General features: G+C 43.2%; 1 protein-coding gene across 1 annotated transcript in view; it reads right to left on the bottom strand.

Moving 5' to 3' along the window:
- Positions 1-21,975, bottom strand: part of LOC119175617 (octopamine receptor beta-2R) — a 170,246-nt gene extending 148,271 nt beyond the window's left edge. The window contains exon 1 of the mRNA XM_037426518.2: positions 20,783-21,975. Within this exon, the coding sequence (XP_037282415.2) occupies positions 20,783-21,947 (1,165 nt within the window). The 5' untranslated portion in view covers positions 21,948-21,975. The remainder of the gene's footprint in view (positions 1-20,782) is intronic.
- Between the last annotated feature and the right edge of the window lie 3,809 nt (positions 21,976-25,784).

The raw sequence follows: 25,784 nt of genomic DNA on the forward strand, positions 1-25,784 counted from the left end.
GTCTGTTGATTCTTGATACTGAGACGCGCGAGTTGTCGGGCTTCTTCGGTGCGTTGAAGGTACTCACTCACATCGAGGTTTTTTTCGTCGGTGACGTTGGGTAACATGGCATCGAGCGTCGTTGCCGGGCTCCTTCTGTAGACCATTTTGTATGGAGATATCTGCGTCGTCTCCTGCACCGCCGTGTTTTATGCGAAGGTCACGTACGGAAGAATGGCGTCCCACGTCTTGCGTTCGACATCGACGTACATTGCCAGCATGTCAGCGATTGTCTTGTTTAGCCGCTCGGTGAGGCCGTTGGACAGTGGGTGGTACGCTGTCGTCCGGCGGTGGTTTGCCTGGCTGTATGCCAAGATCGCTTGAGTTAAGTCGGCAGTAAATGCAGTTCCTCTGTCGGTGATAAGGACCTCCGGGGCGCCGTGACGTAGGACGATATTTTCGACGAAGAACTTAGCTACCTCGGATGCATTGCCTTTGAGAAGGGCTTTTGTCTCGGCGTAGCGGGTGAGGTAGTCGGTAGCTACCACGATCCACTTGTTTCCGAAAGACGACGTCGGGAAACCATGCCTTGAATATGCTGGAAGAACAAGTCACCATTCCGCATCGCTCAAGCGTCATTATTTCAGTCGTCGCTCCTAAATCACTTGACTTGGAAGGCGTCGTTGAAGGCAGTCAGCATCTGTTGACTCTGTTGAGGGGCACGCTTCTCACGTTCACTTAACTGAGATGCTTATTAGCGTTCATCTGTGCCTGTGAGTACGTTTCGTGCGTCATTTGTGTGTGAGAAACACGGGGCACGTTTCGATTTGCTTGCCATTCTGCGCGTAACCTTCCGATTTGTTGATATCACGTTCATTGCTTCACGTTGGCGGCAAAGCTGTTACTTTTTTTTCTGCTGTGATAGTCTATGTGCCTTCCTCTTATTTTTAGGGTGGGAGTTGTAGAACGACCAGGTTGGGGAAGTAGTGTTGACCGTTCACCCGTTGTTCGGTAAACTGCCCGACGAACGGTGCAGCGACATCAATTTGACAAAAGTGATAGCTTCCACTGCTTCAACAACAATTGAGAGCCATGCCGAAACAAAAGTGATAGCTTCCACTGCTTCAACAACAACTGAGAGCCATGCCGAAAGATGCAGAAGAAGGAAGGACATTTACAGCTGGAAATACTGAGGTGAAATGATAGCCAGCACCTTTACCGTGATTTGTAGTCGGGGTGACTTTTTGTTGCGATGGCGTCTGTTTCCGGTTCAACGAAAAATCACAGCAAAGAACTAGAAAACGAAACACATTAGTAATCTCAGTTTTGATGCCACAACACGATCACTTGTAACGTTACATTTATCTAATCATAAGCTTGCTCCATCTGCCATCATTTCCGCCCTCAACAATTTTGGCGCTCGCCAAAACGCACCGATGCGGATCGGTGGTTAGACTTAAGCTAAAATTATCCCCGGCCAGGTAAACACTAAGAAATAGGTGCTCCGATAGTGTTCGAGAGCCCCTAAAAACTAGCAAAAGTGAGCCACCATGCGGCCGCCGATGAGCAACAGGAACCGCGACTGCGAACCGTCTGGTTTAAGTATACCGCTGCGACGCTTACACTGCGCGTATAGCGGACACCTATATTTGCACTTGTGAAAAATAACAACGACGAAATTGCACACCTAGCTACCTATTTACGGCGCAGGCATTTTCAAGGTTGTACGAATCACTACCTAATCATACTCAAATGGTGTTAATCTCCAATCGGGACTTATTTTTTTCCGAGAACTGGCTTAGATTCCCCTAGCCCCAATTCACATTTTGTTTTTCAAACAGTACTTGGCTCTCTAATCGTACGAAGTCATGGGTATGAGCCAAGATTTTACAAAAAAATACAGTCGTGTCCTCCTGCGATATATTTAAAGGGCGCCGCTGGCAAGAACGCGGCCAGTCTCAGTGCTGAATGCGCCGCTGAAGTGTTCATGTGCGGCCACTCGTTGTTTCTGTAGGATTAGTTGCCTTTCACGGACTTGCACACAGTATACTGAGAAGGCAGATTCAGCCTGTGTGACAGCGTCTGCTGATAATTATAATTCACTAATTAAAACGTCGTTGAATGTTGTGCGGGTTAGTATTTAAATATGAGTATGTTTCCTGGATATTGAGAGGCCCACCGCACGTCATAAATGTCTAATGCCAAATAACGCGAAAAACAAGTGTTCCACCAAATGTCAACTTACCCGGTGACGAAAGTGTGGAAGAGCAGCGCAAGAGGCGAGTATGAGTATCGCAGAACGTTTGTGTGCACGTTAATGGACGAGTGACCAAAGTTGTGTGCATCGGCGCTGATTTATTAATCGTTCTCTGGCCCATATACAACAGCAAAAGGCCTTTATTCCTGTTTTTTCGACAAACATATAATTTCTTATACACTAAAAATATACCCAATGGATGTCAACAGATACATCATCATCAGCCTGATTACGGCCAGTGTAGGGCAAAGGCCTCTCTCATGATCCACCAATCAACCCATTCTTGTGCTGCTACGTTATACCTGCAAACTCATTACTCTCATCGGCCCACATAACTTTCTGTCTCCCCTTCGTGCGTTTGCATTCTCTGGTAATCCAGTCAGTTACCCTTAATGACCAGCGGTTATCCTGCCTACGTCAAGAACGTGCGATAGGCGTTCACAATACCTACAGTGAACTCACTGCGGCAACTGTCATAACACAACGAGAGAGCAGCGGGTAGAGGCATGTTCCGCCTCACGCAGGCAAGGAGAAGCTCATCCATCCGACAGGGACAGTTGTATGCGTAGCTGCTTCGCCAGGGATCAAGGGAAGACTAAGGCATGGCTACCATCCGGACTCGCCTCCTACACAACTATAGAACGAAAATTCATACCCCCCCCCCCCCCCCCATTCATCTCGCGGTGGCCACATGGTGAAACAGTCAGTGCGTCCTCCATGACGGAGGTGGAAAGCATATGACTGAATTGTTACGCCGTCTCATTATGAGGCAGATGGCATGGTGTAATAAAACAGCTAGCGACCACATGGTCCTCTGGTGCCTGGCTCAAAATGATGGAACGGCTCACGCACTAACTTTGTCAGCAGACTTCCCAACGCCTCACGAATATATCGCAGCCCTGCAATCGCAAAATAATGAGGCAGTCCCCATAAACACCTAACAGGAGAAGAGGCCATAAGTTGGAGAGGAATTCAAACTGGAGTTTATAACCACATAAAAATGTTTCCAACGTGTCATCCAAGTTCCTGACCCTGTTTAAGAGCAATTCTTCATCAGTTGCCCAAAGCATTCTCCACACCGACACATAAATGACACTAACACGCACTTTGCAGCCACGGAAGTTCGCGTCACTGCATGTCCAGCCTGGCCGACCATGCAACAAGCGCTGATCATCCACGTTGAACTGGACTCCACGACTAAGGCCCTCAGAATCTCTTGTACCTCAATAAAGCTTATCTATCTATCTGTAGGGGAGTAAACGTTTTTACTCCACCTATTATACCCTTGGCAAAATGCACCAAAGAAAACTCATTTTCTCCTACCTCGGCTTATTTCGGCTCACAAGAGTGTAGTTTTACTTTTACAACGGACTCGAGGGTCATTTTCTTGTCACTGCGCTGATCATCGCTTTCATTGCACGGCCTGCCTGCGCAATGCTGCGGCCACTAAACACACTAGAGCTCTTCATTTTGACAAAATTTAGTGCAGGCAGCATCTCCTCGTCAGCACGTAATTCGCCTGCATCGCGCGCACACGCACTAAAGTCCCTAAAAAATAAAGTAGCGCCACTCGTATTAATGCGCAGGCTCTTCTCCCCTCGCCTGCATATCAGATAGTAAACTACGCTAGTTGAGGGGCTGTATGGCACCTGGTCGTAAAGATGGGCGCGTGCTCATCTTTCCGTTAGAGCTCAATTGGGCGCTGTGGTTCTAGGCGATGCGCCGAAAGAGTGATTGAGAAAGAAAGAAATATGAAAAATAACGTTAAATACAACAATATGACGTGTATATAAGCAAGTGGCATGCAGTGGCGAAAACATCACCGCAAGCACGCAATACGATAGCACACCGTTTGCATGCAGACGCGCTCAGCGGTGACGCTTTCGATGGCAGCGTCACTGCTGTCCGTGTAAACTCGGTGGAGCTAAGATGCTGCAGCATGACGCACTAACTTTTGTGAAGGTATCGCAAACGCCGCATTGTTTGTCCACTTTCGCGAGCGCCCACTCCCCGAACAGACACTACCGGCGTACCTTTTCAGCATACCGGAGGCACGGCCATTCGAGAACACACGGCGCAGCAGAGCTCGAGCTGCCCAAGCGTCCGGCACATCCAGTGCGCCCGCGTGCTTTCGCACACGTAGTTTCCTGGTGGACAGACACCCTAGAGGCACTGCTGTGGTTGCTGTTGGAGGAGCATAGAAGCGAAGGGGTGCTGTTGGCGCTACATTATTTTTTTTGGGGGGGGGGGGGGGGATTTAACACGCTCTCACTGAGCGCACCATCTGGTGAGATTTATTGAAGGCTCTAAATGTCGATTTTACCTCTGGGGTGGAAAGCGTGTTTTCAAAAATAGCCGCGTTTGTGGAGGAAAAACAAAGAGGGCGCCCGAAATTTCACAGTACTGATTATGGTCTCGTTGAGCGTAGCTTAGACGAGTACTGATCAGAGATGTAAGAAAAAGTGGCAAAAACCACACGTGAAGGCTTCTCTTCCCAACAATGCTACGTCGGTGAACGAAACAGCCGTTTTCGAGAAATTTAGCATGTTAACTGCAGATTTTTTTTTTCTCTTTTACGGAGACGTCAGTCAGCGGAAGGTAAACGGGAAGTCACTGTCCCTCTTTGGTTGTTCTAAGAAAATACAGAAAAAAGTAAACTGCCGTCTAAATAGTATATGGCACAGATCACCAAACGCGCAGTATTTGCAATCGCTTCACGGTACACATCGTTTATGTTATGTGACAGGTTCTATATCGCAAGTGACGCAATGCCCGCAGTGCACAGTGTTCCACTCGGCCAAACGACAATTGGTCATGTTTAGATTGACGACCAAACATATGTGGTGAAGTGAAGCCCTATCCGTTGAAAAATAGCTAAGCGCAATTCATGTAACCACCTGTGTTGTTTTCGCTTCGTATTAGTACTATATTCTTAGTATGATGGGTTTGCTCAAAACAAGTAGCCTCGTAGCAGCTCGGCTCAATACGGTGATCAGTGTAGCTGATGTGGCTGTATTAACACGGACGAGAAACACTTCATTTCGCATCGGGGTAACTGGCATGAGACATTTAATTTCTTCTACGCGCCGGTCTTGCGCAACCTAAACAATAATTGAATTTTACATGAAAAGTACGTGGCAGAATCCTAGTCGTGAGTTTAAAGGTTACGTAAGACGGTGGGATGTATTATGCACGCTGTGTGACATGAAAGCCAAATCGTGAAAAAGTGTGTGCCCCTTCGTGTTTGGATTAACTACCCCAGTAAGACAACTCTTTGGTGAACCACGCTGACAAGTCGCGCAGTTATGTACAACCATAGTTAATTATTTTCTAAAAGCTAAACAAAACTAAACAATGTTGTCGAGGTTGCCTACAGTTTCTATAACCGACAATTTTGCTGCTTAGCTTTGCGAACGACATCCAAAATTTCTCAAAAGTCGTACAACTGGTAGGCGAAATTATTTTTTAATAAACACAATATTGCTATTATGCCAATCATAGGCTCGAGCCCGCTGGGTGCGCTTAGTGCCGAGTCGGCAGAGGAAACCATCTGCACTTTATCGCCGCCGCAATCCAGTCAAACGCCACAACTCTAAAAAGAAAAAGAAGCGTGCTGGCATGTAAACTTTGGCATTGCTTTTTGTGTACCAGCACCACCAGTGCTAGCTTCGTCCATCCCGATGGGCAGTAAACGATCGGGTAAGAAGGGGTTAATAAATGTCGAGCAAAAGATTCACAATTTGTGGGCAACAAACAAATGCCGTCATCGCCAAGAAATACCAACTGCACGCTCACACACGATCGCATTAACAGTTGGCTGTACAGCCTCTGCGACAGCACAAACCCCGAATGAAAAAGTAAACTTAAATATTACACAAAGAAAGTGCCTAACAGCGCAAACGACAGGAGGGGATATGAGAGACGAGAACAGAGCGTTGATATTCCCACCTGTCGTTCGCGCTGTTAAGCACTTTCTTCATCTACCATTCAGCACCAACTAGCCCAGTCAAGCACTTTGTTAAATATTACAGTACATCGAAAAAAAATTGTATCTTTAAAAAAATGGCAACAAATGCTTGCCCTGCTCTAAGGGGTCGAATATTCTTACGTTTTTTAACAAAAACAGTGCTGAAAACATGCTACACCACCCACTTGCGACGCGTTCGCGCTGTTGCATATCATCATATTTCACCACGAACGAATGAAAACCTTTCAAGACGTCTCACACACTCATTTTCTACCTATACTGCACCATTTCAATCAGAACTCAGCGCGCCACCAAAAAAAAACGAAAAAAAAAACGACTGCGACTGCACCCGTGCGATTACTTCTATAGAAACGTGAAGCTTTGCACGCTCCAGTGGGTTGCCAGACCAGGGACTGCACCGCCCATGAGGCTATATGGCAGCGCCCACGTTAAAAAGGCCTGTACACTGCGTGCGTGCGTGTGGACACTAGCGTCCTTAGTCGCAATAAACTCTGGCCTGCGGACAGGGCTAGGCAGTATCAAAGATACATGTATCTGAGATACTACCTTAGATACTCTTTCTACAGATACAGATACAGATACAGATACAGATACTCTATCTAGTATCTGTATCGCGATACATCTCAGAAGACGAGTATCTGTATCTGTATTTCCATAACATTTGATGAAAAATCGTGTATCTTAGGATGCGTGATACTGCGGTCGCTACGCAGTATCACGCATCTCACGCATGAGTGTCACGCATGAGTGGGCATGGCGAAGTGAGCAAAACAGCAATGCTGCCCATGTCTGTTCCCTTTGCTACCCGGTTAGTAGCAAACACAGCTGCGTACGTTCTAATAGGTTTTTCATTGTTGTGCCATGCCCACAAACGTGCATCTGTATTGAGTATGATTCTTTTCATGCTAGCAAACTTATGCTTTGTGGAGATGTAGAGCTGAATCCCAGTTTTCAAATAGAAAAGATGCTTAGTGAAATCCTGGCACAACAAGGTGAAATTTTGAAAAGCCTAATCGACTTGAAAAGCGAACAGGCTGTCCGAAAATCCACTCTTGCGAATATGACTGAAAACATTTCTCTGGTAGAAACAATGGTCACCGAAACAAAATACTCTACAAGCAAGATCAGTCTGTTTGATTCAAGCTTAAAAGAAATAAAGACTTCCGTCACATCAGAAATGATCGTTGATATAGAAGACTGAAGCCGCCGTTCAAACTTAGTCATATACAGTCTTGTAGAAAAAGTGGATGAAACAGAAGTTCACCTAAAAATTGAGGTCATTAAGGAACTATTTGGCAAAAAGCTTGGCGTTCAATGCAAGTTGATTGGACGTATACACAGACTTGGAAGAAAAACTGGAAATCGTTACATAATTCTGGACCTACAGGATTGCAACGAAAACAAGAAATCTTAATGAACGCCAAGAAGCTTAAAGGCACCGAAAGTTTTATCCAAAATGATTACTCCCGCTGCACGCTCCGCAGGCATAAGCTGCTGTGGGACAGTGCTAAAATTGATAAGGCTAACGGCAAGAAACCCCCTCTTTTGCACGATAAGCTCCGTATCAATGACGGCACGTTCATGAGGGATGACAGCAACGATTGCCGAGTAAACGTTCTAGCTATTACCCATCCAACTTTATCACCGGCACTTAAGCCCCCGGAAAATGCCTGACAAATCCCGTCTACGCGTATTCAAACTTTGCGTCTTCTTAATATCAACGCACGAAGCATTATCAACAAAGTCACTGAACTTTGTTAGCATACTTTGTTAGCACATTGTTAGCATACTCTCCTTAAATTACGGTCTTGACTGAAACTTGACTGCACGAACGTGTCAGTGATGCTGAAATTCTTCCTCGTAACTTTAAAGTCTGTAAAAAAGACAGACCATCGCGTGGCGGAGGTGTCGCTTTTATATTGAGCTCTCATGTGATAGTTACACCTTTGAAACAAATAGATGGCCATGAAAGCTTATGTTTGAAACTAATTGTGTTCGGAAATTCTATTATTTTAGTAGCGGCCTACCACTTTCCGACTTCAGACAATGATTTCTTGCCTAAAATTTCCGTGTTGAATATTCTGGACGCCGCCTAATACTAACGGGGGATTTTAATTTATACATTATTATTTGGTCTAAACTGTGCTCTTCATACTCAAGTGACCAGGTTGTTTTTGATTTAATACTGGCATGCGATCTGGAACAAGCGGTGAATGTGCCGACAAGGATGCAGGATGACACATCGTCAAAATTAGATCTTGTGTTTCATTGCAAATTCTTTTTTGACGTACATGTATCTGTTGATGATGGTCTGTCTGATCACAAATTGGTTTTCTTTACATGCCGTCTTGGTAATCAATCTGACAATATGCACGGGAAAAAGAAAGTGTTCAAAAATATTTTTAGAGCCCATGACGAGACAGTTCTAGATTACCTCGATGTAGCCTTTGATCGCTTTTCTGGTGATGATATAAACTATCTGTGGCATACCCTCCGATCACTTTGTAGCTATTGCCTAGACAATTTTATTCCAAACAAAACTAAAAAACAACATCCCGAAAATTAATGGATAACTAGAGAAACCGTTCAAATTGCACGGAAAGTGAAGCGTACGAGAAAGCGCAACTCAAAAGGATTGCCAATTCAGGAAATAAAAAGAACGCTTTCAGAAAGAATACGGCCCAGCAAACATGTATTTCATTCTGTTAAATTACCCCAATTCCTTAAGAGTGATCCAGCCAAGTTTTGGCGCCACATCAAAGTTAATCAACAGAAAACTACAGATTGCATTGTGCTTGGGGATCAAATTATTCAAGATAGGAAAGAAATGGCTACAAAATTTAATCGTTACTTTCACTATGTTTTTTTTTTCAATTCATGCTCATTTAATAGTGCCATTGGCAGTAATTCAGTAGAAATTGATCTCGACTTCATAACGTTTGAAGGTGTATTTTCCATGCTTGTGAACAAAATCTTCTTGTGGTCCGAACAACCTGCCAAATATTTTTTTACGTCGTTACGCTGAATCGCTTTCCCGCTTCCTTGTAGTAATTTTTCGTTTATCATTATCTCAAGGCATTGTTCCCTTAGACTGGCGCATCGCTCGAATAATTCCGGTACTTAAAAAAAAAGAAATAACACTTTCTTGTTTACCTACAGGCCAATATCACTTACTAGCACTTGTTTTAAGCCTCTCGATCACATAATTTCTAACTATATGATTAATTTTATAAACGAGCGCAACGTACTATCACCATTCAGGCACGGTTTCCGTAAAGGTCTATATACGACGACCCAATTAGTTTCATGTATACATTCTTTCTCCTGAGTCCTAAATAAATCCGGTCAAACTGACGTCATCTTCCTTGACTTCAGCAAAGCATTTGATAAAATACCACACTCCAAATTAATTCACAAGCTTAACTTGCTGGGTTTTCCCTCGACCATTGTTAAATAGGTAACATCGTATATGTCTTCTCGCACACAGTTTCTTTATATAAGCGGTACCTATTCCAATCCTCTTCTCGTTAACTCCGGAGTTCCCCAGGGTAGTGTCTTGGGACCACTACTATTTTTATTCTATATCAATGATATTACATCCTGTGCTAAATATGGTGTTGAAATGCGGCTATTTGCCGATGATTGCCTTCAGTTTAGTTCAGTGAAATCCACAGATGACCAAGTGTTATTGAACCAAAGTGTTGATGCAGTTAATAATTAGTGTGAGTGCTGGGGCATGCAGATAACCCCAGAGAAAACTGTATCTATGCGTATTACTATCAAAAAACAACCACTAATTTATTCGTACAGTATTAAATCAACTTCAATTTTACTTACACAAAGTTATAAATATCTGGCGTCACAATCACCAACAACTTAACTTGGTCCTGCCACATTGAAAAGATTCGCTCGTCTGCCCGTAGAAAATTAGGGTTACTAAGGCACACCCTCAAAAGCTCTCCCCTTAAAACTAAACTCCTCACTTTTAACACAATAGTCCGGCCTTGTTTAGAGGGCGCATCTGAAGTCTGGGATCCGAACACTAAAAAAGATATTAACAAACTTGAGAAAGTCCAAAGACTAGCTGTTCGGTTTATATCACAATCACTTCCGCCAGTCTGACTCCCCGACAGAACTAATAATTAATAAAAAAATTCCAACTTTATATTCCCGAAGTAAACTAGCTCGACTTAAATTTATTTTTCATATATCTAAGAAAAACACTATCATAGACCTTTCGCACGTCCTCATTTCATTATCTTCACGTCCTACTAGAGGATACCATTCTTACAAATTCACACCTGCCTTTGCGCGCACACTAGCACCTTCAAGTACTCTTTTTTTCCCTCGCACAATAACACACTGGAACGAACTGCTGCACCATATTTTTGAGTCTGCAAATGTACTGAAATCTCTAGAAAACTACTTTGAAGTGCGAGTTATGAAATTAGCGTATATATTGTACACCTGTCTGATTTATTTTTTCTGTCGTTGTTGTCTTCTTTGTTTTTTTTCTTCTTTCTCTACACCTGTACATCTATTAATTGGTCATATCATTATCGTTGTACCATCTCCCACTCCTGCTTGGGCCATTTTTATGGCCTGCAGTACTTTTTAAATAAAAAAACTGAAATAAATACCATGTGCAACACTAATTGTTGACTAACTCCGCTGCTCAGCTTGGTGCTCATACTACTAAGCCACCTGAATAAAACTGAGGGCAGTGGCATCATTTTATACTTTCGTCCAACGGCGGGCGATGAAGTGTGCGCATTTCCTTCGGTGAAGCAGAGCAACCCAGCTCGCGCAGTCTCGACAGAAAGAACGTTCCCGTGCTTGCCTCCGTGCCTTTTGTTTGTCGTGTTTTTTTAGCTCAGTCCAAGCTTAGCCATGACATATACCGCCGCGCACCACAATGCGTCCGGTGATGACCACAAAAGTTATGATGCAGCTCTTCAGTATGGAACAATAACGCCACCACTAGGTAATAGTGTTATATCTGATAGAACAAGCACTTACCTATCAGACAATATCTTGAGGTACCATACACCTTTTCTTAAAAGACCTCTTGAAATTTTATTATCAATGTTAGGACAAGTGCTTTCTCAGTCGCTTTTGCTTACCATACATCACCCGCTGCTCGGAACTGTACTTTTTTCTGCCTTGATGGTGATTGCAATATCTCATTTGTAAAGTACAGCCGAAATAACTTCTTCGTTTTATTGTTACCGTTAATTGTCGCCCTTATTTTTGCTAGTACACACAGATTTATATACCGTCGAGTTTATTTGCGCCAACGCGACTTGGCAAAGAAGTATGTCACAATGTGAGCGTGCGTTGTGTATGCAGCACCAAACATTCGGCTTACTGTTTGGTTAAATGTTCAAACTGAGTTTGCGTCAAAAAATGGGAATATAATGAAGAGCCATCTTAGATATCTTAGAAACTGAAATCGAGAAACAATGTTTTGTCAAATGAGCCGTTTCCGTACGAACTTCTCAACGAGCCATTTCTGGGAATGTTCTATAGTCACTAATTTTTTTTTCATTGTCTTACCTTCACAGGTAAGTTGACAATACTTCACACCTGAATGTCATATCTCTTATGAGTGCCACCAGTATCGCGCATCTGAGCTTATTCACCACAAATGCTTGAAACAGAACGGTTTTTCTATTTTCTCTGTTATTGTTTTCATTTTCAGTTCTCTCTATTGTTTTACTATTACTAATTGCCATGTAATCGTAGCTATATATGCGGCAATAGAGCAAACAGCGGCGTTATCCTCGGACGATTTGTGCAACTATGCTGCAATGCACTATTTTTTTTTTTCCTGATTGGGTGTAAGTCACAACAAAAAAACTTATGAGCGCTCGGCGCAAGCCGCCCGTAATGTTTCGTAAACTTCGAGATTGTTTCAGATTGTGCTGCTAAGATTACGTGCAAATCCCGCTGCGGCAGCCACAAGTCCATAGAGATAAAATGTCAAAGGCCCTTATACTTAGATTTGATCGCGTGTTAAAGAACACCACATAGTCACATAACCGGAGCCCTCTATTATGCGGTCCTCATAATCATATCTCAGACTTAGGGCGTATCAAAACTGAGCATTTAACATTCAGATTACCCACAGTACGAGTACTTTTATCAATTCGCGAGCTTAAGCATGAAACAGTGGTAGCGCTGGAATGTGCAATCACTGCTTCATAAATACAAGACGCGTTCTGCCGGTGATCAATTTGCCGAAGGCCTATGACACTTATTGCCGCTATCAAAGTACAACTCGCTATGCTTGTTCTTTGAAATACTTAGTGTTCTGGGCACACGTTAGCTCATTCGTGAGTTTTGTTTCTACCAGAGTGACGGCCACTATCTTCACAGTCACCACTTCGTGCTAATACAATATGTTTGAGACGTATCTGAGGTGCACCTGTCCTCACGATAAATAAAATTAATTGCACGTCAGTGAGTACATAAATAACGAATGGCTTACACCGGCAGAACAGAAGAATTAGAAAAGTAACAGCAGCTTTATGCACCTTATATACGTCTGCCCATATACACAATGTTCCACAAAAATGTCGCTACTGGCGTTGTTGCTGCTGAACACCGGAGATTCGGTATTACAAAATGGTATTTCATGAACAACCTGGAACTCCATATCTGTGTGTGCGCAATTGGAAGCTTCAAATGGAAGCTCCTGCGATGAAATGGAAAACCGCTAGCTGGTTGGCAAGCTCAGCAGCGACACCCTTCAATTATAGAAATGACGAGCAAGAACCACTGTCCGCCAAGTGCTCTCATGTTCAGAAGCTGAGCGTAATGAGTTTTTCGGAAGCAAACTAATTTACTTTAAAAATAAGCTCTTCAGATACCGAAAAACGTATCTATAAAAAAAATGGGGCACATTTTAAAAATTTTCAAGCAATCGTTTTTGCGCACACACATTCGCTACTAGTCTGTTGGCGGCTATAGCAACAGTTTTGTGAATGCATCGAACTATCTTAATATATATTTGTGAAGTTTGGTATGGGATACATTTTTGGTGGCCGTATTTTGTATCTGTGTCACAAATACTTTTTTCTCGCTATCTTGTATCGCCTTGCGATACAATTCTGAATTATTTTTGCCCAGCCCTGCCCGTGGAGTAAAGGAGCCGATCGAGAACTTATCACTCGCAAGTCTCACCCGGGGTTTTCTACAGAGGCGTGGGCACCGGCCTTATATATATATATATATATATATATATATATATATATATATATATATATATATATATATATATATATATATATATATATATATATATATATATATATATATATATATATATATATATATATATATTGAATTAACTTGAAGATAGCACATAAGAAAAGGATCGTATTTACTAACGTTTCGGCCGTGGCACGGCCTTCGTCAGAGTGACGAAGAGTGACGTCAGAGTGACGGCCTTCGTCAGAGTGACGTACTCTGACGAAGGCCGTGCCATGGCCGAAACGTTAGTAAATACGATCCTTTTCTTATGTGCTATCTTCAAGTTAATTCAATATATATATATATATATATATATATATATATATATATATATATATATATATATATATATATATATATATATATATATATATATATATATATATATGAAAGAGAAGGTATTCTTGAATCCAGTGGAGAAATACCAAAAAGTGGAGGACGGGCAAAACGAAAACTTTTGTCCTATGTTTCAGCCGGAGACCGGCCTTCTCTGTTTTCCTTGATGAAGGCCGGTCGCCAGCTGAAACGCAAGAAAAATAATAAAAAAGTTTTCGTTTTGCCTGTCCTCCACTTTTTGGTGTGTGTATATATATATATATATATATATATATATATATATATATATATATATATATATATATATATATATATATATATATATATATATATATATATATATATATATATATATACAGTTGCTGCTTACAGTTGGTAATTTTTTCATCCACTTTTCTTTCTTCTTATTTACATTCCATTAATGTTAATAACTTCCCCTGTACATTCCTTGGCATTACTGTCTGTTATATCTCATTATTATTGTGTTAAAAACACGGAAAAACGAGCCCTTAGGTATACACTTCTTTCCCTTATATATATATATATATATATATATATATATATATAGAGAGAGAGAGAGAGAGAGAGAGAGAGAGAGAGAGACAGAGAGAGAGATCTGGGGGTACTTGTCTCCTACAAAAATGACTTTGTTTGTTTGTTTTTTGGTGTGCGCCTTCTGCTTTAACTACTTACTATTCACATGGATCGAAGACTTCATGAATAATTCGCTTATGTTGCCAACGTTTCGTTCAGACACACCGACTGCCTCCGTGCTTTTACCCAGGCAGACTTATTGCAACTCGCGTTTAGGGCGAATGTCCATATTGAGATTATTTTAGGCCAATGGTTCAGATCGTACTACCTATATTATTTTTAGGAAATAAAATCTTTACTAACGTTCCGACCCGGGCACAGTTTTCTTCAATTAGCAGCTACTGTATGGTGCTGTTCTAGTATTACGGCCATATGTAAAGTCGAAAACATTCACTGTACAACAAAAGAATACATGTCGCACATACTCGATTGAACCAACCGGACGCTCAAATGTAGCGTTTAATCCATCTAGACCACGCCTGCTACGAAGAAAGCAGCACGAACTCCAGCCCAGGCACGTGTGAATCTGACGCGTGAGTCGGCACCTCCAATCGGACTGCCCGATAAACCATTCAATAACGAAAAAAACCACCACGCATTGTCAACAAACGCACTCCTGTCACCCAGCGCCGCCGAGCTTGGCCCTAAGGTAACAATAAAACTATTATCATGGATGTTTAAGGCGATAGCGTTATAGCGCAAGTCCGAAGTAAATCCGTGTGTGTGCGTAAAATTTGGAGAGATCACTGCATTCGTGCTTCTCTATTACTATCAAAACTTTACAAAGGAGAGTGCAGTGCGACGAAAGCTTCGTTTATTTGAGGTGATGGCAACAATAAACCATATTGCAACCGGTCAAGAAATTAAAATTTATTCGTTATATTAGACAGTTCGTTAAATTGGGTTTCACCAAAACTAGTTTCAACTTTCTGTGGAATCATTTTACGCTTTGCTCAAAGTAACAACATTTTGATGTGCAGAATGGCTCGTAGGACACAGAAACATAGCTCAGAAAATTTTTTTAATCAGAATAATGTCGAAATTGTTTATAAAAAAAGCTTTCTTAGGGCGCAGAGAAAATTTCAGAAATAAGACAGATAGGACAAAGCGCACACTTACAACAATTTAATTGCACGGACTACTGGAATATATATACACAGTCAAGACGGTGAGGAGATGACACACCTAAAAAGAAAAAAAAAGAGCGCATGCACCAGAACATCTGATTTAAGTTTTGAAATGACAAATTAAGTGAAAAGATACTTGTATTTATCGTCCAACAGATTAACAGACGGGGCACTTACACACTCAGTTTCTGATTTGCGAATCAAAAACGCTTCATGCATTTCCCCCCCTTTTTCCTGTGATGTCGTTTCCTCGGCCTCTGCGTCATCTCTTCGGCCATAAAGTGGTTGCAAGTGTGCGCTCTGTCCTATCTGTCTTCTTTCTGCAACGTTCCCTGTTCACTTAAAAGTATATTTCTTTCAAAAATGCAGTACCAAGTACCCACTATCTGCCAGTTCTTCCCTTAGTTTCGAGCGGCACAATAAGCGTTTGTTTCGTTGTTGACATTTTTCGGCGATCTAACACAAAATGAAGCAACGGTGAAGGTAGTTCATACATTCGAGCCAAGGCTGTAGCTAAGGGTGAGTTAAGAGCGTTCACCCCTCCCCCCTCCCCCCGAATTTTTTCGCATGCTTTAGATTTCCCCTGGATCGCTTCTCGGCCTTTTGGCTAAGATCAAAGTGCAGATTTCCCCCGGAAACCAACCGGAAGTGTTTCTGGTTAACCTCCCTGCCTTTTCCATCATTGTCTGCTTCTTTAGGTTATCGGGTGACATTATTGTACGTATACACGTCTTCACATCGATTACCTGTTCCAAAAGTTAGCTGTTCTGCGCATAAACAACCCCCAAAACAATACACATCTCCTTGTTTGCATACGGTGTGACGTCATTGCAAGCACTTTACCGACCATCCTGTCCTCCCTCGTAGGGGGTACTAGTTGGCAAGGAGTTCCACCGGTATTAATTTCTGTGAACTGCTATTTTCTAAAGTAGCGGCTTTTAAAGGGAAGGGTCAGTGTCTATATTGCATGATTATGTTCGGTTAACATGTGGCCATTTACTGGTCGTAGATGGCAGCCAAAAAACTTTCTTTTCGAAAGAGAGCGTTCTGCATGTTCACGGTAGCAGGAGCTTTGATAACTATTTACATGGCATGGATGTGAGCGTACTCAATTTCGGTCTCGACATGTGCACTACAGTTTAAAACGAGGTACGAGATTGGCGGCAATTAGGCTGCTGCGTGTGAGGTTCTCACTCGCTGTTCTGATCCGAGATGAATGGAGAAAAAAAAACAAGGTATTTTGCTGTGAGTGAGCATAATAAACCCCTGTTCTCCCCTACAGCGTTCCTCGGAACCCACTGAAAGTTGACGGGATTTTAAACCTATAAGTTAAAGGGCCTCGGTCACCCTACTGTTTGTGGTTTTCAATTACAAGTAGCGAGTCTGTTATGCCATAAAGATGTGAAAATAGCGCCAAAAAAGAACATTTCAGTGCAGAACAAGCCATACAAGTCGCCGGCCGTAAGCTCCACCCACCACCAGCGACCACCATTTTGCCATGGCGCGTGCGACATCATGAGCTGGATGGAGCAGGACTGTAGTAGTTAAACAAATTTTTGTCGCTACGAATCATTCAATTTCGGTGCCAAGCTGGAGAAAGCCAAGCTAATTCAATTCAACGCACAGCTGACCACGGACCAACATCGTTCTCTGGAATACAGACGTTCGCACAGCTAGTCGCTTGTTACGTCACTGATCGCGAGTGCGCCGTGTAGTCCGACTCTCAGGCAGCTCGCGTATTTATAAAAATTTAAAGGTCAACATATTCGACGTAGATCTGTCTGGCTGGATGAAATTTCATACGAAAAACATAAAAGCTCCAGCCAACTTATAGTTCATAGTTTTAAAGTTAAAATGTAGAAACTGTAAATATGGCCCGTCATTTCGGGACCGATTCGGTCTCTTCTTCAGAGGCGACGGTTCGGCCAGCTATGAAGCAAGCGATTTTTCATGGTCTCATTATAAATTATCATATTGCATTATAAACTAGGCACCCGAACAAAGGCGGAAAATTTTCGTCATCTTTTTCGTGAACTCGCAAGTAAACCCACGTAACACATATTATGATCTAAAACTGTGTTTCATCGCCGCTTTAATTACATAGATTATCTCTTGCCCAGTCACCTTTCTGCATCTGATCCTTACAACGTGTTTGCATGTTTCAAAATAGCATGCTCACTTTGCCATTTTGAACCTCATATGCAACTCGCAATGCCCATTTTCAATTCAGAAAGATCCAGCCGTAAAAGGCACCAAGGATATGAGAAACAAGAATACCTGCTGTTTCCATTAAGAGGTCTGCGATATTACAAGTATCGGGTTTTCGTATTCGTCGCGGCGCACCATATATTCAGATTCGGCAGTGCTGAGACACGCTAATAGCTCATGCGTAGTCCAGTCATATCTTTCAGCCCAGAGATGATTCGTTTCTGCACGCAACGCAAAACCTGAGATGCACCCACCCGTCGATGAACGCGTGGAATGCCTTTTTATCTTCACTAAAGTGTTGAATCTCAAAGCTCCGTCGGCAGCCGCTTTCCGCCACTTGCCGCAAGGTGTGCCAAAGCTTTCGCAAGCAGGACACATTGTTATTCATGCACCACGCACAATATTCTCAGTTTCAGCACCCGTAAAGGCGAACCAATATTGTCGATTCCTTTCCACGCAACGTCACAGTCAACACTACACATTTAGAAGACAATGCCACTGTTCCTCACTCAGGCCACCACGTTTGCTTACTTCTTTGAGATAAATAGCCAGCCAGCGTGGCAAGTACTTCGTCACGCCGTTTACCACACACCTAGATCTTCTCTGGCATCTACGACATCGAATCTCGCCACACCAAGCTGAAGCTTAAAAATTTCAAAAATTAAAAGCACCGCGCGACTGTACCACGATGAGGTACCAGCAAGAATATTTTGCCAATCACCATCTTGCACGTGCACCGGTGACGTCACGCTGTGACGTAGCCCAGTAGAGGTCTATTCTGGGCACGGCACTGAGTCAAGGCTGTGTATCACAATACAGTTCTTCCGCAGTGCTGCTTAGTTATTTTTTGCTCGAAACGCGAAAAAATGGCGATACAAATGCTATAGTGGTTCCCCTGCTTCACGAAAGGCACAAATCTGTGTCAAAATCGAACAAAAAAATACCAATCTTGCACGCACTTTGAGAAGAGCTTCATGTTAACAGGTACTTGGCCATTTCAGATAGCGTTGTTTCTCTGCTGCCCTATTTCACACAGAAAAGAATGTACCAAAAACCATCATAGTTTGTGTCAACAGCTGCGGAAAGCTTACCTAGACAGGCATTTCTAAATTGTAAAGAAATACAGCCCAGATATTGCAGTGAAGAATGAGTTGGTGTAACCTTGTCTATGGCAATGGCGCACCTGGCATGAAACTCATTAATATTACAGTTCCTGGTAAACTACACTGAATACATTTTAAATTAACTGTGCTCTCTCGTATCATTCTTTGTTTCACGCAAAAATTTATAACTTATAACGTATATTATGGCTCCAAACTACTGGCCAAACAAAACGTGTTTTCCCAATTTTGTTCCTGGGCCTGAAAAAAGGAAAAAAAACGGCGAAACCCTGTTTCTCTTCACATCACGCAAGAAAGTTGTCAGCATGCCAAAGCCGAAAAAGCTCCGTCGGTATGCAACTGCAGACTACGCATCTAAGACATTGTCCTGCATATACATCATGAACGACTTCTGCACGTCCCTCAACGACGAAAACGTCTACTGTCTCTGAGGCTTGATCATGATAATAAACGCTATTTCATCTCAACCATGGCAGTAACAGAGCAGGATCTAATCGTAGATTTCGAAAGAGGTTTTTTGCTTATGACGTACGCCCGAAAACAACACACTCGCATATCGTCGTGTTTTCTCTGCTCCATCTAGGATATATTGTGTGCAATTTGTAGTAATTATGGCACAAACGTCGTGAAAGCAAAGTGGGCGAAAACATAACTTGGCCTTAGAAAAGGGACACACATGACCGCTTGTGGACCTGGTCTGTGCCTTCCTCCCTAGCGCCGCCTTTTCGCCCACTCTGCACATTTATGCATAATTGCTTCAAGCAACCCTTTGTTCTCAATAATGTTATGCCTACTTTTCAACGTCCTAGCACTTCCAGGCTCCATGCTTCTGAAAATGCCCTCTCGCTTCTCAAGGCCCCTGTTACATTGAAATTGTCCCTGTCACCCTACTGGCTTGTACAAACCTCAATGCTATTGCGATGCTCTATTCTAGTTTATTCACATCCCTGAACGGCGGCGTTGTAGCTGGTCTCCGCAGAATATGTAGCCATCAAAGACCTGTAAACCCGGATACGCTAATCTTTAGCTCAAGTCCCACCCCAATGTTCTTCATATTTCTGAGTGCCCTCTACAACATTTTGTACTGACGATGCGATACAGCGGCGTTACTCAGAAATATTCAAATAAGACATCGGATGGTGTTGAAGGCTTCTGGCTATGCACTAGACGTACTATAATGAGGTACGGTCCATTTCGGGCGCCTGTAATGGGCGATGCATCGGAAAGGGAGTCTCCGACCACAAGGAACATGTTAGCAACGCATTTTCACGCTTTTTCATGGTGAGGGCAGACGGCGTCCTCTGAAAGACTATTGTTCCTTGTAATCGGAGGGCCTCATCACCCCAGTGCTAGTGCAAACGTCCTTTCTGTGGGCTCTTTCTATTTTTCCCTCTATAGCCGAGCATGCGATCATGCCTTTACTATAATGTATGTTGTGGTGTACAACATTATACACACGCACTCGCTTTCAACTAGTGGGCTCCTGCTAGTTTTTCGCAGAAATCCCGCTTCCCCTTCATCTAGCATCTCCTTCGGTAAAATCAACTTGTGAAAACAGATTATTTCAGCAACAATATTACTGCACTACAATACCATGTTGAAATCATTTCGAGGGAAAACACTGCAAGACAAGCAGTTTATACAGGCTATAGACAAGAAGTGTATAAAGGCTAGCAGTGTATATCATGAATCTGCGCCCAGCCCGGATTGTCTTTTCGATTTTGCCTATGCATGCATATACAAACTTAAGAAGGCGCGTTGTAACACACATACGTGTTTGTTGAACTTCCTTACGGAAAAACAGTTTTCGGCTACGCCCCAGAGACATCAATTTGAATCCCAAAACGATGTTTGGCATGGAGGCGAAGCGCAAGCTTTGCTCCTCGGAGAAAGGTTGCACTTCGCAACGGCGACTTACATGAGCAGAAGATGGCCTGCAGAGTCTCCTTGAAGGCCTGGCGGAACTCTCTGTTGAAGTAGGCGTAGATGACCGGGTTGAGCGACGAGTTGAGGTATCCGATCCAAAAGAGCAAGTCCACCACCAGGTCGGGGCAAGGGCAGGCGTCGCCGCACATGGTCACCGACACGTACCACAGGAAGAAGGGCAACCAGCAGAGGATGAACGCGCCCATAATGATGCCAAGCGTCTTGGCCGCCTTGTGCTCTCGCTTCATCTTGTTGATGGTGCGCTTGGTGGGCGTCGACTGGCCGCTCTCCGGGTCGTCGCCGTGCGAGTTCCGGTGCGGCGGCGCGTGCACGTTGGGCAGGTCGGTCGAGTTGCGGCACAGCATGCCGGCGGGCCCCATCTGCGACTTGCAGAGCATCTTCTCCTGGCGCGTGGCCTCCACGTAGATGCGCCAGTATGTGAACAACATGATGCAGCATGGGATCCAGAAGGACACGCTGCTCGACACTATCGCGTACGGCTTGTTCACCACGAATATGCACTCGTCCGGGTGGTCGAGCTTGTAGCCGAGGTGTTCGTCCGTCGTGTACCAGCCCATGAAGATGGGTATGAACGATATGAGGCCCGAACTGATCCACGCGCAGGCCAACATAATGGCCACGGTGCGGCCGGTGATTTTGGTCGGGTACTCGAGCGGCTTGATAATGGCATAGTAGCGGTCTACGCTGATGCAGCACAGGTGCATAATGGAGGCCGTGCTGAAGAGCACGTCACACGAGTTCCAAAAGTCACACACTGTCTGGTTGAAGAGCCAGCGGCCCGAGATGGTGACGGACGCGTTGAAGGTCATCGCGAACAGCGCCACCAGCGTATCCGCCAGCGCCAGCGACACGATGAAGTAGTTGGTGGTGATGCGCAGCTTGTGGTGCCGTATGACTGACGTGACGACCAGCAGGTTCCCGAACACTGCCGAGGAGATGATGGTGACCAGCGCGAGCGTCTTGAGCACCAGTTTGAGCACGCTCTCCCACGATTCGTCATCGCCGGCTTCCTCGTCCGTCAGATTTCCCAGGCTCGCGTTGGCCGCCGCCGCTGCGCTCATGCTGCCGCCCTGCCTCCCCGAGCCTCTGGGAGGGCCGCCGACGGAGGGCCAGCGGTGGGCTCCACGAGGCGCCATCTCGCGCCACCCGCGCCAAGCCGCCACCATCGATCCGAGGGAACCAAGGTCGGCCCTTTCGCCGCTGCCGCCCGCCTGCGTGAAATGGTGTCCCCTTCAGTCGAACAATAAAAGTCACTATTTGGGGCTATTCGAGCGTGTCACGCCGGCGTAGCCCCTTTGGCACGCGCATATGGGTCATGCCATATCAAGTGCACTCAGACCGGTCGTGCTAAAAAAAAAACGAATTCGTGCAGGTAGGTATATGTGACAAGTCGCTGTTGAGGCGTTGTTTTTCGCAAAACGAAAATTGTATCGCCTAGAGGGCACTTCAAATTTCGGGCACCCATGGGAAAAGTGAAACTATGTCACGCTATATCATATCACTGGTTTGAGTAATCACTACTAAACAATTTTACCTCGATCTGAGGTCGCCACTGTTTCATAACTATGAGAGTTTACTCATTTTGTTTTAACCTTTTTTCGGGCCTTGGCGAAAAAGCCCTAATATATTTCATGTTAAGCATTTTTTTACAAAAATCACAGATTTTTCTACGGTAATATATTTATATTTTCTATTTTGCATGTTCCTACAATACATGATTAAAATTCTCCGGGGGTAACGAAGCAAGAAAATTGTGAAATTATTGTGACAAATTTGGGGAAAATAGCATTCTGACGTATATTGTGGCTGAATGTTCGCAATGTAGCTGCTAAAGTAAAAGAATGATACACATTGCTGCCTGGTATGTTTTGTTAGTAAGAGACGCAGAAGGTTCGAAAAGAGTAGTTCATGTTTTAGGGGAGAAAAAAATGTTCCATCTGAACAACCACAACGGTGTATGCCTTTGCCTTCTCTGCAAAGCGCGTCAGCGGTAGGCTGCTTTTCGTCAGTGAATAATGCATGTCACACAACTGCTTGTCACTTCTTTTAGTAATAATGCTCTGTACAGTAACAAAAAGGCCTATAGGGCTAAAATTACGGACCTGTATATTCCTCCTTGGAATATTAAAGGGCAGGTTATATTCCACCGATTCATAGTCCCACGACGAAAGATTACAATGCCGTCGATGACATGCAATACAGTATTGGGGTGTTGCGTTTGGCTTTCAAATAAATCATACACATGGTTTTAATAATAATGCACGACTTAAATAAAGTATAGTTTACTTAAGCTGGATTAGGTATAGGTTGATGCGTGATCGCTTACCACTGATGTGCTTGTTTAATGATGCCTCCTAGGTGTACTCGTTGGATATGGTTCCATACCGTGCCCATAAATGACAGTGTGTTGCAGAGAACGGGCTGACAAAAATATGGTGGGGGGGGGGGGGGGGGTCAGTGACAAAGGTATAGATCGATGCGTGTTCACTTACCCCTGGTGTGCTTGTTTAAAGGATGCCTCCTAGGTGTACTCGTTGGATATGATTTGATATCATTCCTATAATTGGCACTGTGTTGCGGATAGCAAGCTGAAAAAAATTTAGTAGGAGCTGGGGTGGGGGGGTCAGGGACCACTATTTCAAGTATACCCAACAGGTGAAGGATGAGGTTCTCGTTGTGCGACAGTGATTGAACGATTGTCCTGCCTTACGGATTTTTGTTCAACTCTGCATTATGGAAGCACATACACATTAACATAGAATCCTGGCTTGTACGCAAACTTTATATCGGGTTCAGGAAGCATTAACCAGCAGCGTCATTTTAGGCCAAGAGCGCTGCTGTGGGGCTGGTATTTCCCACATTTTCCTGGTGAAGTTTGTGCCTTTTTGCTGAACCACATCTGAACTTGGCAATTAACAACACGCCCATCAAGCGCGTTTCTGAGTTAAAATATTTGGAGGTTTTGAAAGAAAAGCTGAATTGGAATGAACTTGTTCAAGTTTTGAAGGTTTTGCATTGCCACGTAGGTATAACGCCTAACAGCAAGAATGGGGTATAAAATATGCGTATAGACAGTTTTACGGGTTCCATCTCCCCGTGCATTGAACACAGCCACTTGAGAAGAAATTTTTGCTTCATGCAATATTGCATAATTTTACAGAAAAACACTAATAAAACAACAAAAACACACAATTAAAAAAAACACGAACAAAGACAGTATCAAGGTTAACATTCATCACACCATCGAAGTAATGCATTTTATGAAAGATAACGAATGCTTTCAGCATAACTTATCATTCTTTAATCTTGAGGGAAGACAGTAGGAGAGTGTTTAAAGATTATTGTTTGTGCATGGTTAGGCAACTGCCCAATATTCCATGAGTCGGTTTGAGCGAGATGAGTGATTGGTTCACAAGTTTGCTATGTTCCTTATGTGACTAGTACCCTTGGTCGTTTAAAGAACAAATAGCGGATATCCATATAGGTGGTCAACTCGAAAAATTTTAGGCTTCAGAAACAGATCACGTGTATGTTCATCAGTAATAGCCGGTAAGCTTGCTTATGAAATGTGACTAGATAACCTAATGATAATTTTGTTTTTTGTGCTGTTTGACCAAACGAGGTGACAATAGCGCAGATTCGAAGCAATAGTGCATTACATATCGCGATTTGGTCGTATTGGTAACAGTTTTTGCTGTCGGCGCAGCAATGAGTTTGTAAGCTTAGTTTTGAAGTAGTGCGTGTAGTAGTTCCAAGTCATAGGTTCGTGACACATACCACCCAGCTGTCGCAGACCGTTCTACTTGCGTGACATTCAGCGTAAGATACCTAGTAAGATCGCCATGCGCACATTTCTTTTTAAAAAGCACTGCCTTTGTCTTAGAGCAGTTAACTGAAGTGAGTGCCTTACCCAATGATGTATTTTCCGAAGTACTTGATTTGCCAAATCTACAAATTCATCATCCTTGGTACCTGGAACCAAGAAACTGGTATCATCCACAAAAATATTGTATTCAATCCAATCATCAATATTCACAATAACAGTTATATACGTAACAAAACAAAGTGGACCCAGTGTGCTCCCCTGAGGATTACTAGGTTTAAACGAAGAGTGAGATCAAGTTATTGATACGCACTGATCTGTTAAGCTGCAAATAAATAAATCTAAAACTGTTCTACATATACCGTAAAACTTTAATTTGTCTCATAGAGTTGAGTAATTTATGCTTTTTAAACCTTTCAAGATGTCTAAAAATACTCCCAAGGTTATTTTATTAACTTCAATACTATACAAAACTATTATTACGTTTTCAACAGAGCAGTTTCAGTCGAACAGGCTGATCTAAACGCATGTTGTGACGTTGTTATTACATAATGCTTGTCGAAGAAATGACTCATTCTTAGAAGAATAAATTTTCAGAACCTTTAAAAAACAAAGGAAAAAATGATATCGCTCTACACTTGTCTAAATTGTCTCTTTCACCACAATTGTGCACCAGTGTTACCTTTCTACATTTCACCTGCTGAGGAAAAAGTGCCAGACGTTAATGCCATCTTCTAAATGGGGGTGAGGCAAGGTGGGATCAGGTTGATCGCATAAAGAATTGGTTCTATCTTTTGCGCCTTCATATCTTCACTTTTGCTTCACCTGTTTTTTTAACACGTTTACAATTTAATTATCATCAGTTTTATGCAGATACAGTGAATGTGTGAGGAGGTTGTACAAATACGTCAACGCATCTTGGTCATAAGTGTTTTCAGCCAGTGACTAAAAGTTTTCATTGAAGTTATTTGCGAGAGCTTCATCTTTAAAACTCTCGTTTGCTACCTTAAGCTCATTAGCAATAAAGGCACATGTGATAGGGTAGAATTCAGCTTGTTCCACACCTATTCACAATGCCATCAAGCAAAAAATAATAATAGTCACGCTTAGCTCGTTTTAGCGGCTTAGTGAAGTTATTATGGTATTTTTA

Source organism: Rhipicephalus microplus, chromosome X (assembly GCF_043290135.1).
Source record: "Rhipicephalus microplus isolate Deutch F79 chromosome X, USDA_Rmic, whole genome shotgun sequence".
NCBI lineage: Eukaryota > Metazoa > Arthropoda > Arachnida > Ixodida > Ixodidae > Rhipicephalus > Rhipicephalus microplus.